Source organism: Bos grunniens, chromosome 27 (assembly GCF_055505025.1).
Source record: "Bos grunniens cultivar Pamir isolate PY7600 chromosome 27, Bosgru_T2T1.0, whole genome shotgun sequence".
Taxonomy (NCBI): domain Eukaryota; kingdom Metazoa; phylum Chordata; class Mammalia; order Artiodactyla; family Bovidae; genus Bos; species Bos grunniens.
Genome location: NC_141191.1, coordinates 17,534,559 through 17,548,131, shown reverse-complemented (window position 1 = coordinate 17,548,131; position 13,573 = coordinate 17,534,559). Strand labels below are relative to the sequence as shown.

At 37.0% G+C, this 13,573-nt stretch overlaps 1 protein-coding gene across 50 annotated transcripts in view; it reads left to right on the top strand.

Annotated features, from left to right (window-relative positions):
* The window catches only part of SORBS2 (sorbin and SH3 domain containing 2), a 217,479-nt gene that overhangs the window by 157,391 nt on the left and 46,515 nt on the right, over window positions 1-13,573 (top strand). For 20 of the 50 annotated variants that reach the window (XM_086380105.1, XM_086380106.1, XM_086380097.1 and 17 more), the window contains 5 exons: window positions 638-796; window positions 1,501-1,584; window positions 3,561-3,617; window positions 7,959-8,008; window positions 11,371-11,558. In XM_086380105.1, the coding sequence (XP_086236231.1) occupies window positions 638-796; window positions 1,501-1,584; window positions 3,561-3,617; window positions 7,959-8,008; window positions 11,371-11,558 (538 nt within the window). The remainder of the gene's footprint in view (window positions 1-637; window positions 797-1,500; window positions 1,585-3,560; window positions 3,618-7,958; window positions 8,009-11,370; window positions 11,559-13,573) is intronic. The other 30 variants (XM_086380099.1, XM_086380111.1, XM_086380098.1 and 27 more) reach the window with 5 other exon arrangements.

Sequence of the window (13,573 nt, the reverse complement as noted above, 5' to 3'; positions counted from 1 at the left end):
CATAAAAGTCATAACCCACACGTAGTACTTTAAGCATCCCTTTTGAATGTAAAATCAGCAGCCTGAATCAGTCTGGTCAGGCATGTATTATTTAAAAGCATTAAGGATATTGCTGGGTAAAGTAAATGCTCTTTTTTTTTTTTTCTGTTATCAAAGCAATTGTATATATTTTCTGAACCTGCTTATATTTAACAGTCCTAGTTTTTGTGCCTTAAATATGACATTCAGAAACCACTGGAGAGGTGAAAGTCAACTATAAAAAAAATTTTTTTTCAGTTTTTCTCTAGAATGTTAACCAGGGTTGGATTTTCTCTCTTCCCCAACCCTTGACTGACCATATGAAAAACCCCTCCCCACCCACATCCATGTCTCTAGCTCAAGGTGGACAGGTAGGTGATACTTGGGGTATCATAAAACGTGACCTTTCTTCGCTTTGTGAAGGCTCTCCACACTGTCTTCAGTGTTCTGGATCAGTCCTAAATTATCTGGGGGCCCCTGGGGCATTTACTTTCCTGGAACGTTTTCTTCTGCCTGACTTAAGGCAGGGCACGACGCACTGCTAGCTGGCGTCCTGTTGGCTCCCACCAAGAACCTCTATCTAATGAATCAGTTTGTCCTTCACCCCTTTTTCTTGCAGCCCCCTCTCCCAACCACTCCGACACCTGTTCCAAGGGACCCTGGCCGGAAGCCTATTTCTATGTCACCCTGCGGAGAAGTAACTGGTAGCCCCTCCCCTCCGCCCAGGACCAGTATCCCCGCACCAAGCCCGTGCGCCCCGGCTCTCTCCCCCATCCGGGTGAGCTCCTTCCTTCTTTAACTCACGCCGTCCGTCGGGAAGTTCAGGTGTAGCCCTTGTTCCCCAGAAGCTGAGAAGATAATCAGAGGCTGGCTACTCACCGTCACCCCCCACCTTGCTGCCCTTTTCTCTCCCACTGAGACTTCCGGGTTCCTCATGTCCAGGGCCGCTAACAATCTCCCAGCACTGCTCACTCCTCCCCCGACATTGTATCTCTTCCCACGTACCCCACCCCCGCCCCCCGCTGCCCTCCCCGAGGCTCTCCAAGTGCCTGCACCCAAGTCAGCTGTGAGCAGAAGGCAGGCTCACTCACTGGCACCCTGAGGGCAGGGGCGATGGAGGCACTCGCCCAGAAGAGCTACCTGGGGACGGAGTTGAGCCTGTTTTAATACCTTGCTGGGCTATCAGTGCTCAACCTCACTGTCACAGAGAGTCTGTCATAGTTTATGCGTCCAGCTAAGGAGAAAACCAGAAATGATGGCAGAGAAAACAACGAGGGCCTAAGTGACGCCCTCGAAGCTAAACCTTCATATCCTAAAGTGACTCATTTTACTTTACCTCCTCTGTTCTCTCTGGCTGAGATTTGTTGGATGAAAGTTGATGCATGTTTATGTGCGAACGTGTGTGTTTTTCATGCCTCACAGCGTTGCCCTCACTTAGCTCAGTGTGACTTTTCCTTCCCTTTTCCTTCACATCTGCTCCAGACTGATCGCATAAATCCAGATGACATAGATTTAGAAAATGAGCCCTGGTATAAATTCTTTTCAGAACTGGAGTTTGGACGCCCGGTAAGTGAGGCTAGACTGTTAATATAAAACAATTAGGAGAATGTTGTTTGATTTTTAAAACATAATTGTTATCAGAAGAGATAGGTGTCATTTAGAGAATAAGAGCTGAATTCTATAGACACCAAAAACCACTGAAAAAAGTATATTCTATATACACAAATTTGGTACAGCTTAGCTCACACTTACTTCTCTACCAAATGGTTAAACATGTTCAGACACTGCCTATATAGTTCTTTTTTTCCCCCACCAAATCATACATTAGGATTACTTTATATCGAATTGCAAATTCAAAATGTTGAACCAGTATCTGTCTTCCCATAGTCAGACAATTCTTGATAAAAGATTTGTATTTGTTTACAGTCCATTTAGGTCTAATTCAATCAGAAGAGCATCCCGTGAAATTTACGATAATAAAAATTACTATGATGATAGCTTCTGTTTGCTTTGGAATCACCAAGCACCTGCAGAGGGCCTGTTCTGTGTGATCTCAGAGAGACCTCACAGCATCCCTCCAGTAAGAAAAAGCCAGAGGCCAGAGGGTTAATTAATTTGCCCAAGATAGCAACTGGCAGAGTCAGAAGTTAATCCCAGACCTATCAAAAAACAAACAAAAAACAAACATCCTGGGAAATCCCTACTATAATATACTGCTAGAATATCACCACCATAAAATGTCTCATTTGGTCTTAGCATGAAAAGAAAGGGAAAAACAAGGAAACCCTGTGGACCTTGATTTCCCCTCCTGCTACTGAAAATCACAACATCTCTAGTCCCCAAAACCCCACCAATAAGAATTGCTTAGTCTGGGATAAAGAGTTGACCCAAGCTTCAAATAACAATTTCCTCTATCAACTCAAATTTTATTGGGGAAGTGCAGATGCCAATAGCCGTGCATTTGATGTCTGTCAACTACACAGTTTTTATACTTTCATTGGTGTTTCTGAATTTTACATGCCTGAAGAACATACTGAATGCACTGCACAGAAGTTTTAGTAAATCTTTCTTTTATCATATCATGTACTGATTTATACACTCATATACTGACCATGTATTATATACTAGGTGGTTATAGTGGTTAGTTCCTTTTATCCATTAAAATGCAAAGGAGACTTGATTAGACTCATTATATCTTATTGAACTGGATCAAAAGTGACTGTAAATGAATATAAACCAAATATTTTTTAGAATTTCTATAAGTAATAGGAAGAATATTTTCCCTAATTTGTATCTAAGTATTCACATAAATTGGGCTTCCCAGGTGGCTCAGAATCCACCTGCCAATGCAGGAGACCTGGGTTCGATCCCTGAGTTGGGAAGATCCCCTGGAGAAGGAAATGGTGACCCACTCCAGTATTCTTGCCTGGGAAATTCCATGGACAGAGGAACCTGGTGGGCTGCAGTCCATGGGATCACAAAAGATTAGGACACAACATAGTGACTAAAACAGCAAAAACTCACATAAATGCATTTCACTTTAGAGAAAAAAAATTTCCCAGCTTTAATTTAAATGTGTTGTCATTACTGTTGATTATAGACAGTTCACAGGGGATAGAACCAATTTCTGTTCTGAGCCTAAATTATCACCATTTTTCTACAATCATTTTCAGCTACACATGGAAACTCACCAGCATGCTATCCACCTGCTCCTTCGGTGTTTCTTTAATGTACCTTGCATTCCTCTGCGGCTAGAGACTAGGAGTGCTAATTTTGGTTTGATGAAATGAGTTTATACTAATCAAATCACTCGTGATTTTGCCCAGTGCTTGAAAATATTTGCGAGCATTGCACTCCTCCTCCTGGGCCCCCGGCCCCCGCCTCGCCGTTTTGCTCCGTTCGTGTCGCTCTTTTGTGTGTATCTGATGCTGTCGGCCAGGCTCTAACTGTTGTCACCTTTCCCACATGGTCATTCCTTGCTGCCATTGATTCTCCTCCATTCCATCTCTACACTTCTGCTTATGTGGTGCATCTACACCCAGCCTCCCAAAAAGGCTCTGGACTATGTTCAAGATCATTCTCCTCGTGTTTCCAATGAGGTAAAAAAACAAATTACTTTCTTTTTCAGATTTCTTTCTTGGGAGCTGTTACTGTGATTCTGAACATCCATGTTTTACGAGTCACTAAAGTATCTATAACCTGTTTTTTAAAATCTATCTTTGCACCATTGTGTTGTATCCAGTATCACTGCTTGGACATTAATTACATCACAGTTGTTGGCTCTTTAGGTGAACAATCATGCCAATCGCTACTTTCAGGTGAACTATTCAATGCATCCTGGTATCTGAGTGTGATAATCAAAAAGCATTATTGCTTATATCTGATTATACTGAATAAAATACTGCCAGAAATCTCCTCAGAGCCATTTTATCATCATGCTTGGAGGTACAGAATGACAGTTTAGACTCTTAGATGATCAGATTTTTTTTTTGGTTGCCATACTATGTGGCACAAGGAAATTCCCTAATCAGGGATCAAAATCACATCCCCTATGGTGGAAACATGTAATCTTAACCACTGGACCACTGGGGAAGTCCCATAATCAGATTTGTTATGTCTCATATATTCCTAAAATTTATTTCAATTCTTTCTTTTTCACAGATACAATTTCTAGATTTTAACATCAGATAAAATCAAGAATAGGACTGACAAATAATTGGCACACATGTTACGACTTCCTAGGCAAACATTACTACGCCCTTGGCAGACATTACAGATCCTTCTCAATGCTGTGATCCAGGAAGCCACTATAATAGATTAGATTACCACTGGCACATGAGATGAAATGTATTTTCCATCTCTGTATATGATGTTCATGACAATCTGATACATAAAAAAATATTATGCCTGGCAATGTAAAGTATTATTTGAATTAGTCAAAAAGAGTATAAGAAATTATACAGAGCCCAAAGCTTCTTCTTTGCAAAGAAGAATGAAATTATTTTGGAAAGTAGATTTAGGACTCATTAATAGACATAAACAAAAGTGATGGTGGTTTAAACATTAGCTAATAAGAAACAAAAAACCTCCCATGGGAATTTATAGTCGCAGCTGGATGAGAGCAAAGTGAATGAACTGGCTTTTGCAGTAGTTTTTACATAGTAGTTTCTCTGTGATCCTAAATAAATTAAAAAAACAATATTTTCATCAAAAAGTCTTAATTCAATTAAATATATTCAATTAGAAAATAAAACTAGTAGGAGACCTATGCTGTGGGATGTACTACTGACACATGATGGTGATAACTGGAATTGCAGGCACAGTTGCAGGAGAAGATACCCAACTATTTAGAGCAATCTGCAATTCCAATGACTCTCCCTGAGGTATGCATCAGAGTGTATGTTAAAACAGAGAAGTGTATAAATATTTATATATTAAATAAAAAGTTATATAGAATCTGAAGAAAGAGTATCATTTCAACATACAAACAAAGGATTTACTTCAGAATTCGATAAGGTCACATATTTCTCTTAGATATCCTGGCCAAATATTTCCAGGATATTATTAAGACAGTTCATTGAGAACTGAGATGGAATTCAGAGATCACCATGTCTAACCCACTCATTTTTCAGTCAAGAAAGGTAGAGTCCAACTATTTTAAGAAATACATTCAAAACTAGATGATAATATGATGGCAAATTAAAGATAGAAAACATCTCCTAAACTTCCTTTATACCATACTTCTTAGCACTTCCAAGAGATGTACTAAGAACTAAAACCTTTTAGATACAAATTATTTGTTTTATTTGTTTATACTATTATACAAGTTATACTATTCCTTAATAATTATAGATTTCTATAAAATACATTTCTATAATTAATATTACATAATAATACTTGGTGTAAAAATAGTAGAAAATTAATTTATGCATTCTGTAATGTTAATGATAGTGATGAAAATATCACATATAGACGCACTTGGATATTTAAACTGATTTTCATCTTCTCTTTGGGACTGAGAAGAGGGTGTTATTTGTTCTGATAGTGTATTAACTATATTATTAATTTCACATCATGGTTTTTCAGTGTTAAAAAATACTCTGATAAGGTACTGAATTCTGTCTCTAATAACCTCATGTAAAACATTTCTGGTAAAATTTGTAATTGATTGAACATCAACCTAGCTACCATTTTTTATTCAGTGCCTAGTATATGCCACGAATAACACATTTTTAATCCATAAGTATAAGTGAGAAACTGACATTAATAAGAAACAAGTAAGGATTTTTAAGCAAAGTTTAACCACATGATTACTTAGACTCAATGTCTGTACTTTATTAAATGCCCTTCATTTGGGTGTATTAAAATAATGGTAAAATGTAAATACTCAGTACATTATAATAGATAAAACAGGTACCTCCTCTCTGAAGACAATTTCCATTTCAGAATGAGTACCAATCATATACAAAGTTTTCTCTTAGTCATCTATCTAAACTTCTTATTGCTTCCTTATAATTTAATACTGAACCATTTCCTTTGAGCATACATCACAATACTGGTTTCAGTTTATTTTACCTTGTGGAAACCAGCACATGGAGGAATAATTTTAGCTTCTTAGCATAAGTCTAAAACACAATTTAACAGCATGGAGTCTTTGCTTCTTACACTATATTTTATTTCATATTACAATACTGTTTAGGCTCATCTCAAGCTAGTGATTCAAAGTTTCTGATCACTTTAAGGGTATTCTAAGAGTGTCCACACATGGACACTTTTTTTGACCAACTGGGCACTGTGGTTGGGTGTCCCATGAAAGCTGTGAACCACACAGATGTTCTGAGGCTCTTTGGTGCTGCTCTTCTGCAAACATGAAAAACTAATATTTATAAATCAGAATATAATTATCTGGTTTTATTTATTTACTTGTTTTCCATCCTTCTTATTTGTATTTATCTTTCCACCCTGCCAATATCCAATTTACAGTAGCAAGTTAAAACAGTCATTAAACTTACCCGGTTAGCAGACCAATTTTTTTTTCTATCTTTTTATTTGTTGAGAACCTCAGAATCTAAGTATTTTATATATGCTTTTTCTCCATCTAAAAAGAGGGAGTAGTATTCTCTTGCATAGGGATGCTTTGTTTGTTTGGGGGCAATTCCATTCTCATTCAGTATAAATGAAAATAATAGTTAATAGAAGATATTTTAAAGTTGTGTGTAATGGGGCTTGTGAGTATATATATACACACGTACTTGGTATGCATTTTCCTAGACATCCTAGACATCATACATCATACCACAACTACTTGCCTCTCAAATCCATGTCTAACAAAAAATTGTTAATATATATTTCATTGTATTGTTCAGAATGAAGGAGTATGAAAATGGTGTGTACAATAAGCATTTGGAATTATTTATCAAATTTATAGTATCTATTTTTCTTTGTTCTATATCCATGGACAACTGAAAGCTGCTTTTCTGACTAAAAGATTAAAAGTCCACTTTTAAAGAAAAGTTTATACTTTGATTCATTAAATATTCTATTTTAACCTAACCCTGAATGTAAATAATTGCAAAGATACAAATCTGTACCTGATTCAAGGACCAGGTAGTTTAATTTCAAACCGAATTCTGTGGTTTTTTTATTTAAAAAGTCATGTTTATGTTGACAGACGAAAGAAGTCCTGCTTAAATTTTATGTCTACATAAAAATTACACCTGGCAATATGACAAAAACGTATAAAGATTTATGCTTTATAAGGATTGAATGATGGCTACAAATACTTCTTTAAACATCAAACCATTTCTTTATGTGAGAAATTTCTATTTATAGTCTGTTTCTACATGAAGGGGTAATTTTTCTTTTTCTCACCCTAGGCAATGTTTGATTTATGAATATTTTTAGTTACACAGAGAAAAGTACAGTTGGCCCTCCATATCTGTAGGTTCCACATTCATGGATTCAACCAACTTAGGGACAAATATATTTTCCCCACACACAAAAAAAAAAATCCAGAAATATCCAAAAAGCGAAACTTGAATTTGCCATGCTAGCAGCTATTTCTATAGCATTTACATTGCATTAGGTATTATAAGTAATCTAGAGATGATTTAAAGTATACAAAATATGTGGGTAAGTTATATGCAAATAGTACACCATTGAACATAAGGGACTTGAGATCTTCAGATTTTTGGTATCCTTGGGGAGCTCCTGGAACCAACTCCCCTCAAATTGTATATCAGATGAAAAAGTAGATAAGAGGAAAGTAGAAATTAGGCTTCATGACTTCTTTTTGGGAAAACAATTTAATGCCCATAATTGGTATTTTTAATGTCAATTTTGACAATATTCTTTTTAGAATACCTAACTTAATGTCCAGGGATACACAAAATTTTGCCAAGGTAAAAATTTTCATGTTAACTACCCTTCTGTCTTAACAGGCCTCATTGTATCAATCCTCTATAGACAGAAGCCTGGAAAGACCCACTAGGTAAGAATCTCTTTACAGGCGGTGAGGTGGGGAGGGAGGCTCAAAAGGGAGGACATATGTGTGTACTTGGAGCTGATTCACATTGTTGTACAGCAGAAACCAACATAACATTGTAGAGCAGTTATTCTCCAAATGAAAAATTTTTTAAATCTCCTTACATTATGCAACCAAAATATTTTATGCCAGTAGTTTCTTTTTCAGTGAAATAGTAATGATAAATTTTTTATCCTTTAAGCACCATAATTCATGAAATTGTTTTAACTTGTTTCTGCATCATTTTATATGAGGAAATATTCAAGAATGTATAAAGTTTAAGTGAAATAATTCTAGGTCACTTTACAGGCCGAGAAACTCTTGCCTTTCCTGTCTCCTCCATACTCAGTTGTCTTCTCCTTAGATAAGGATTATAAACATCTAATTTTCCATACTGTTAGATGATATGATGAGGATACATTTTTTAAAACTGTAGTAAATGATAAACAATTTTATAAATTATGTTCTGCATATATTTGTTCATTATACTCTGACCACACATTTCAAAATACCATGGAGTCGTTGTGTGCAACTCCATGGACTGTAGCCTACCAGGATCCTTTGTCCATGGGATTTCCCAGGCAAGAATACTGGAGCAAGTTGCCATTTCCTTCTCCAGGGGATCTTTCCAACCCAAAGATCGAACCCACATCTCCTGTGTCTACTGCATTGTCAGGCATGTTCTTTACCACTGAGCCACCAGGGAAGGCCTAGAAATACTGTTACAACTGATAAATGAGAACTTACCATATACCAGGCATTCTAAGTACATAAAATATACTCAAGCCTTAATTATGAATTAAGTACTATTATCTACATTTTATCTCTAGTAAATGGAAACTTAGGCTTCATAGCATGCCAGGTTTACACAGTCAGCAAGGGACAAAGTATCAGTTCAGTTCAGTCACTCAGTCGTGTCCGACTCTTTGCGACCCCATGAATCGCAGCACACCAGGCCTCCCTGTCCATCACCATCTCCCGGAGTTCACTCAAACTCACGTCCATCGAGTCCGGTGATGCCATCCAGCCATTCCATCCTCTGTCGTCCCCTTCTCCTCCTGCCCCCAATCCCTCCCAGCATCAGAGTCTTTTCCAATGAGTCAACTCTTCACATGAGGTGGCCAAAGTACTGGAGTTTCAGCTTTAGCATCATTCCTTCCAAAGAAATCCCAGGGCTGATCTCCTTCAGAATGGACTGGCTGGATCTCCTTGCAGTCCAAGGGACTCTCAAGAGTCTTCTCCAACACCACAGTTCAAAGTATAACTGAACCCAAATTACCTGTAGGTCCTAACTGTGCTAAGAGACTACCAAGGCAAGTTCTGTTTGTAGGCCTTCAATATCACCCTTACCTTAAAGTACTACAGAACTTCAGACACAATTCAGTGACAATACTGAAAAATGCAGACTCCCAGCCATATCATATCATCAGCAACAAATATTCAACAATAATTTGCCCTTCTGCAAGTTTCTATCAACATAAATGAAAAACGTGGTAAACTGGATCCTTTGTACATTATCATGCATGCCATTTAACAGCATTAAGGTCACTAAGAAAAGAGCTCACCAAACCCCTCCTTTTACATCTTGTGCAATTATGTATGTACCTAGAATATTTGAATTTTAGAGTTCTAATCTAACTTCAATAAAGACACACGGACCCTGACAGGATAATAATAGAAGATGGGCATCCTCTTTGGAAGAATGCAGACAAATTCCAAGGTCTGGCTCCACCTCTATACATGCATAGTCTGTAGGTTCCATTTATTTGTAAAACACTGAAATACCTCATAGGTTACTGTGCATGCATGCTGTATAAGACAATAATGTCAGTAAATAGCATACTTTGGTCATAGGACCTGTTATACTGTTGCTGCTGGTGGTGGTGGAATTGTATCTAATGATTTGACAGACAGCATGCTATGTGATGTACATATTCGTTCATTAATGTTTGTCTTAAACAATGCTGTACTCAGAACCATGATAAAAAAAAAAAATCTGCCCTTACAGGCTATCAGCATCTTTTAATACAACTAAGTGAAAGGACTCTAAATAGTTTATTTGATGACCAGATTATTGGTTATTCATTAATTAAATGTTGGAATTGCAGTGTAAGATTTTTAAAGCTAAGATGATTAGGAAAAACCTTATGGAAAGCTTGAAGTAAGAGAAATTGGTCTTATCAGATTTCCTCCTTCTTTCCAGTCATCTCTTCCATTTCGGCATCCCTCCTCTGGATATATTCATGTTGGTGCAACTCCTCTATATAGAGAAAAAATGTATGGTACAAATCATGGCACTGAATTGTCAGTAACAAAATACTACTCTAATAGGAGAATTTTTACTTTAAATGGTGATTATAAACTTATGTTCATACAAAAACCTGTACATGGATTTTACAGTAGCTTTATTCATAATTGGCAAAATGCGGAAGCGACCAAGGTGTCCTTCAATAGGAGAATGGATAAACAATGGCACATCCATATAATGGAATATTATTCAATGATATGAAGAAATGAGCTATCCAGCAATGAAAGGACATGGAGGTACTTAAGAGCACACTGCTAAACGAAAGAAGCTAATCTGAAAACATTGTATACTCTTGATTCCAACTACATGACATTCTGGGAAAGGGGAAACTAGAAACAATAAAAAGATCAGTGGCCACCAGGTGTCATCGGGAGGCAGGGATGAAGGGGGTGAGCCCAGGGGATTTTTATGGTAATGACACTACTTTATATGATACAATATATGATACTTTATATGAGGGATGTATGTATGTGTGTATGTCGTCATACATTCGTCAAACCCATAGGATGTTCAACAGAAAACATGGACCCTAATATAAACTATGGGCTTTAATTACATTGAATAATAATATACTGATATGATTCATCAACTGCAAGAAACGTACCACACTAACAAAGATGATAATAACAGGCGAAACCGTGTGCAAGAGAAAGGGAGTACATGGGAACTCTCTGTACTTTCCAATCAATTTTTCTATAAACATGAAACTGTTCTGAAAAATAAAGTCTAGGAAGTCCTAACCACAGCAATCAAACAAAACAAAAAAGGAAAAAGAAAAGATATCCAAATAGTAAAGGAAGAAATGAATCTGTCACTCTTTGCAGATGAGCCTGTTAATTTTCAAAGAGGTGACTGTAAATAAATAGTTTTTTATATTAAGGAATGAATTCCAAAAAATGCAGTTTGGGGGATGAAGGGTGAGAGTCATTCTGTGGCCACCTCTAGCACCTTCCACTATCTTTCTGGTTCACATTTGAATCCCTGCAACACCAGCCAAACTGACGCCAATTCCTTCTTGCAGTTCTGCAAGCATGGCCAGCGACTTTAGGAAAAGGCGGAGGAGCGAGCCTGCGGTAGGACAGCCCAGGGGCCTGGGGGACCCGAGTGCAAGGAGCACTAGCCCAGGCCGAGCAGACCTCCCAGGATCAAGCACCACCCTGACAAAATCCTTCATTAGTTCTTCTCCTTCTTCTCCGTCAAGAGCAAAAGGTGAGTGGCAATAAATGGCGTGTAAATAATTTACTAGTTCAAGTTTTAACCTTGGGAGAGCTGGTCCAATGATGACCACCCAGAGATGGGTTAGTATTTTAATAAAATATAGTTTCAAAACAATAGCTTTCCTATACACAGACTAAGTCAGGATGATGAACCTTCTGAATGGCTTAAAGGACTCTGACTCTCATCTGTTAATACTTTTCTTGTCTCCAAATATATCATGTATGTTATTTGGAACAAATTTAAAGTATCAAAAAATGTATGGTCAGGCTATTAAAAGATTACATTTACAAACATTTGCATACTGTCAAAATTTTCTAATGTTACTACAGCTAGTAAAATTAATCAGAGTTATAGAATAGAAATTAGTAGTAGCAACAGAGAGCATTGTTGCCTAAAACATAAATTGGGTTGGTTTTTTTTTAAATTATTTAATTCTAGACAAAAGTTTGTCTAACCTATGAAAGTTGTTTCTTTAATCACTTGGTTTATATTTTAGTCAGTATTCATACATACAGTAGAATATCCATGTTCTGTATGTAACATGGTGTTCAATTCACAACAGTCCATTATTGTGGAGTTTGTTTATCAACAAGCCATTTTTCTATATGGCCTGTCTCCTCTCTGGAAGTTTAGTGAGTTGTGTTGAAAGGGAGCAGTCACTACTTCAAATCTCTGTTTAGTTACATATTACTGCAGCTGTAACAAGAATAGTCCCAAAACAGAAACCTAGGATTGAACCAGCATCCATAGGTACCTACGATTTTGGGACCCAAGGTCTTTTCCAGCCCTCTGGGGTTGAAACAGAAGAGAGAAGCAATTTGAAGTGTGGAAGAAAGTGAGCTGTAAATGAAGTTTCCATACAGTAGCAGAGATTCAGCTACACATACCAAAGGCAGGCACTGAAAGTGCTGCCACATAAAAGTAAAGCTAGGAGTTAGCTGGTTTGTGAGAAAGGATTTTTGGTTCTGATGACTGCGCTCTGGATAGGCAGGAGGTGCTAGCTCTTGTCCATGACCTAGTAAAGCTGTACTTGCTGGAAGATCCAGATTCCAGCATTCAGAGGGAGGAAGTCCCTTTCAATATACCATTCCTCAAATTATCAGAAGCACTCTTACCAGATTCTACTGATTTATACAAACAAATATCCTAAAGAAACCAATAGGTCATGAAATGCCATTGACTTACTATGCTTGGATCCCTCCAAAAAGTTAAAAGGATTCTTTCTGATTACTTTAGATCTTTGCTTTTATCCTGGGGGCTGTTAACTTCCCTTCCCAAATACTACTTAGCTACTTAATGTGTTTATGTACTTTTGAAGAATTTGGGGAAGGCAGGAGCTGTCAACAGAGATATTTTCTTCCACTAGGCTTATTTTTAAGAACATGTCCCGTTAGATTTAATGTTGTCTGTCATTCATTAATTAGCTCAGCAACACAAAAGAAAAGACTATTTCCATAAGTACTATTTCCATCAGGGTTAGCTCTACATTATTATATTGCAAATGATTTTTTAAAAAGACCTTTCCTGGAAAAAAGCAAATGCATTCACCTCTGATCAAAGTTTTATAATATATCCAGTTATCCTTATGGGAACCTGCCTAATAAGAGGTAGAAGGTAGAGAAATCAAAGAGGTAAATTCATTTGTTTAAAAAGGTGCTAGTTGGTTTATTTCTTAGAAAAATATTAGCAGTAGTAGTTCACAGCAACTGAACTTAATTTTGAAATTCTGGAAAATATTCTGTCTTATGGCTTTTTCTATATAATGCCCATGAAAAATTCTTTGATATCATTATTGGAGTATCAATTAAACGTAAATGTGTAAGTTATTCTTTATGTCCGTATTATTATAAATCAAATAAGACTCAAATTCTGATCCTATTAAGATGATTAAATCTATAATATTTTTGGTATTAATTACAAAACCTTTAAACCACTACCAGGTCATGCTATTGGCTTACGAGGTACTATTAGATTTTTGACATACCATATTTGCATAAAGATGGATG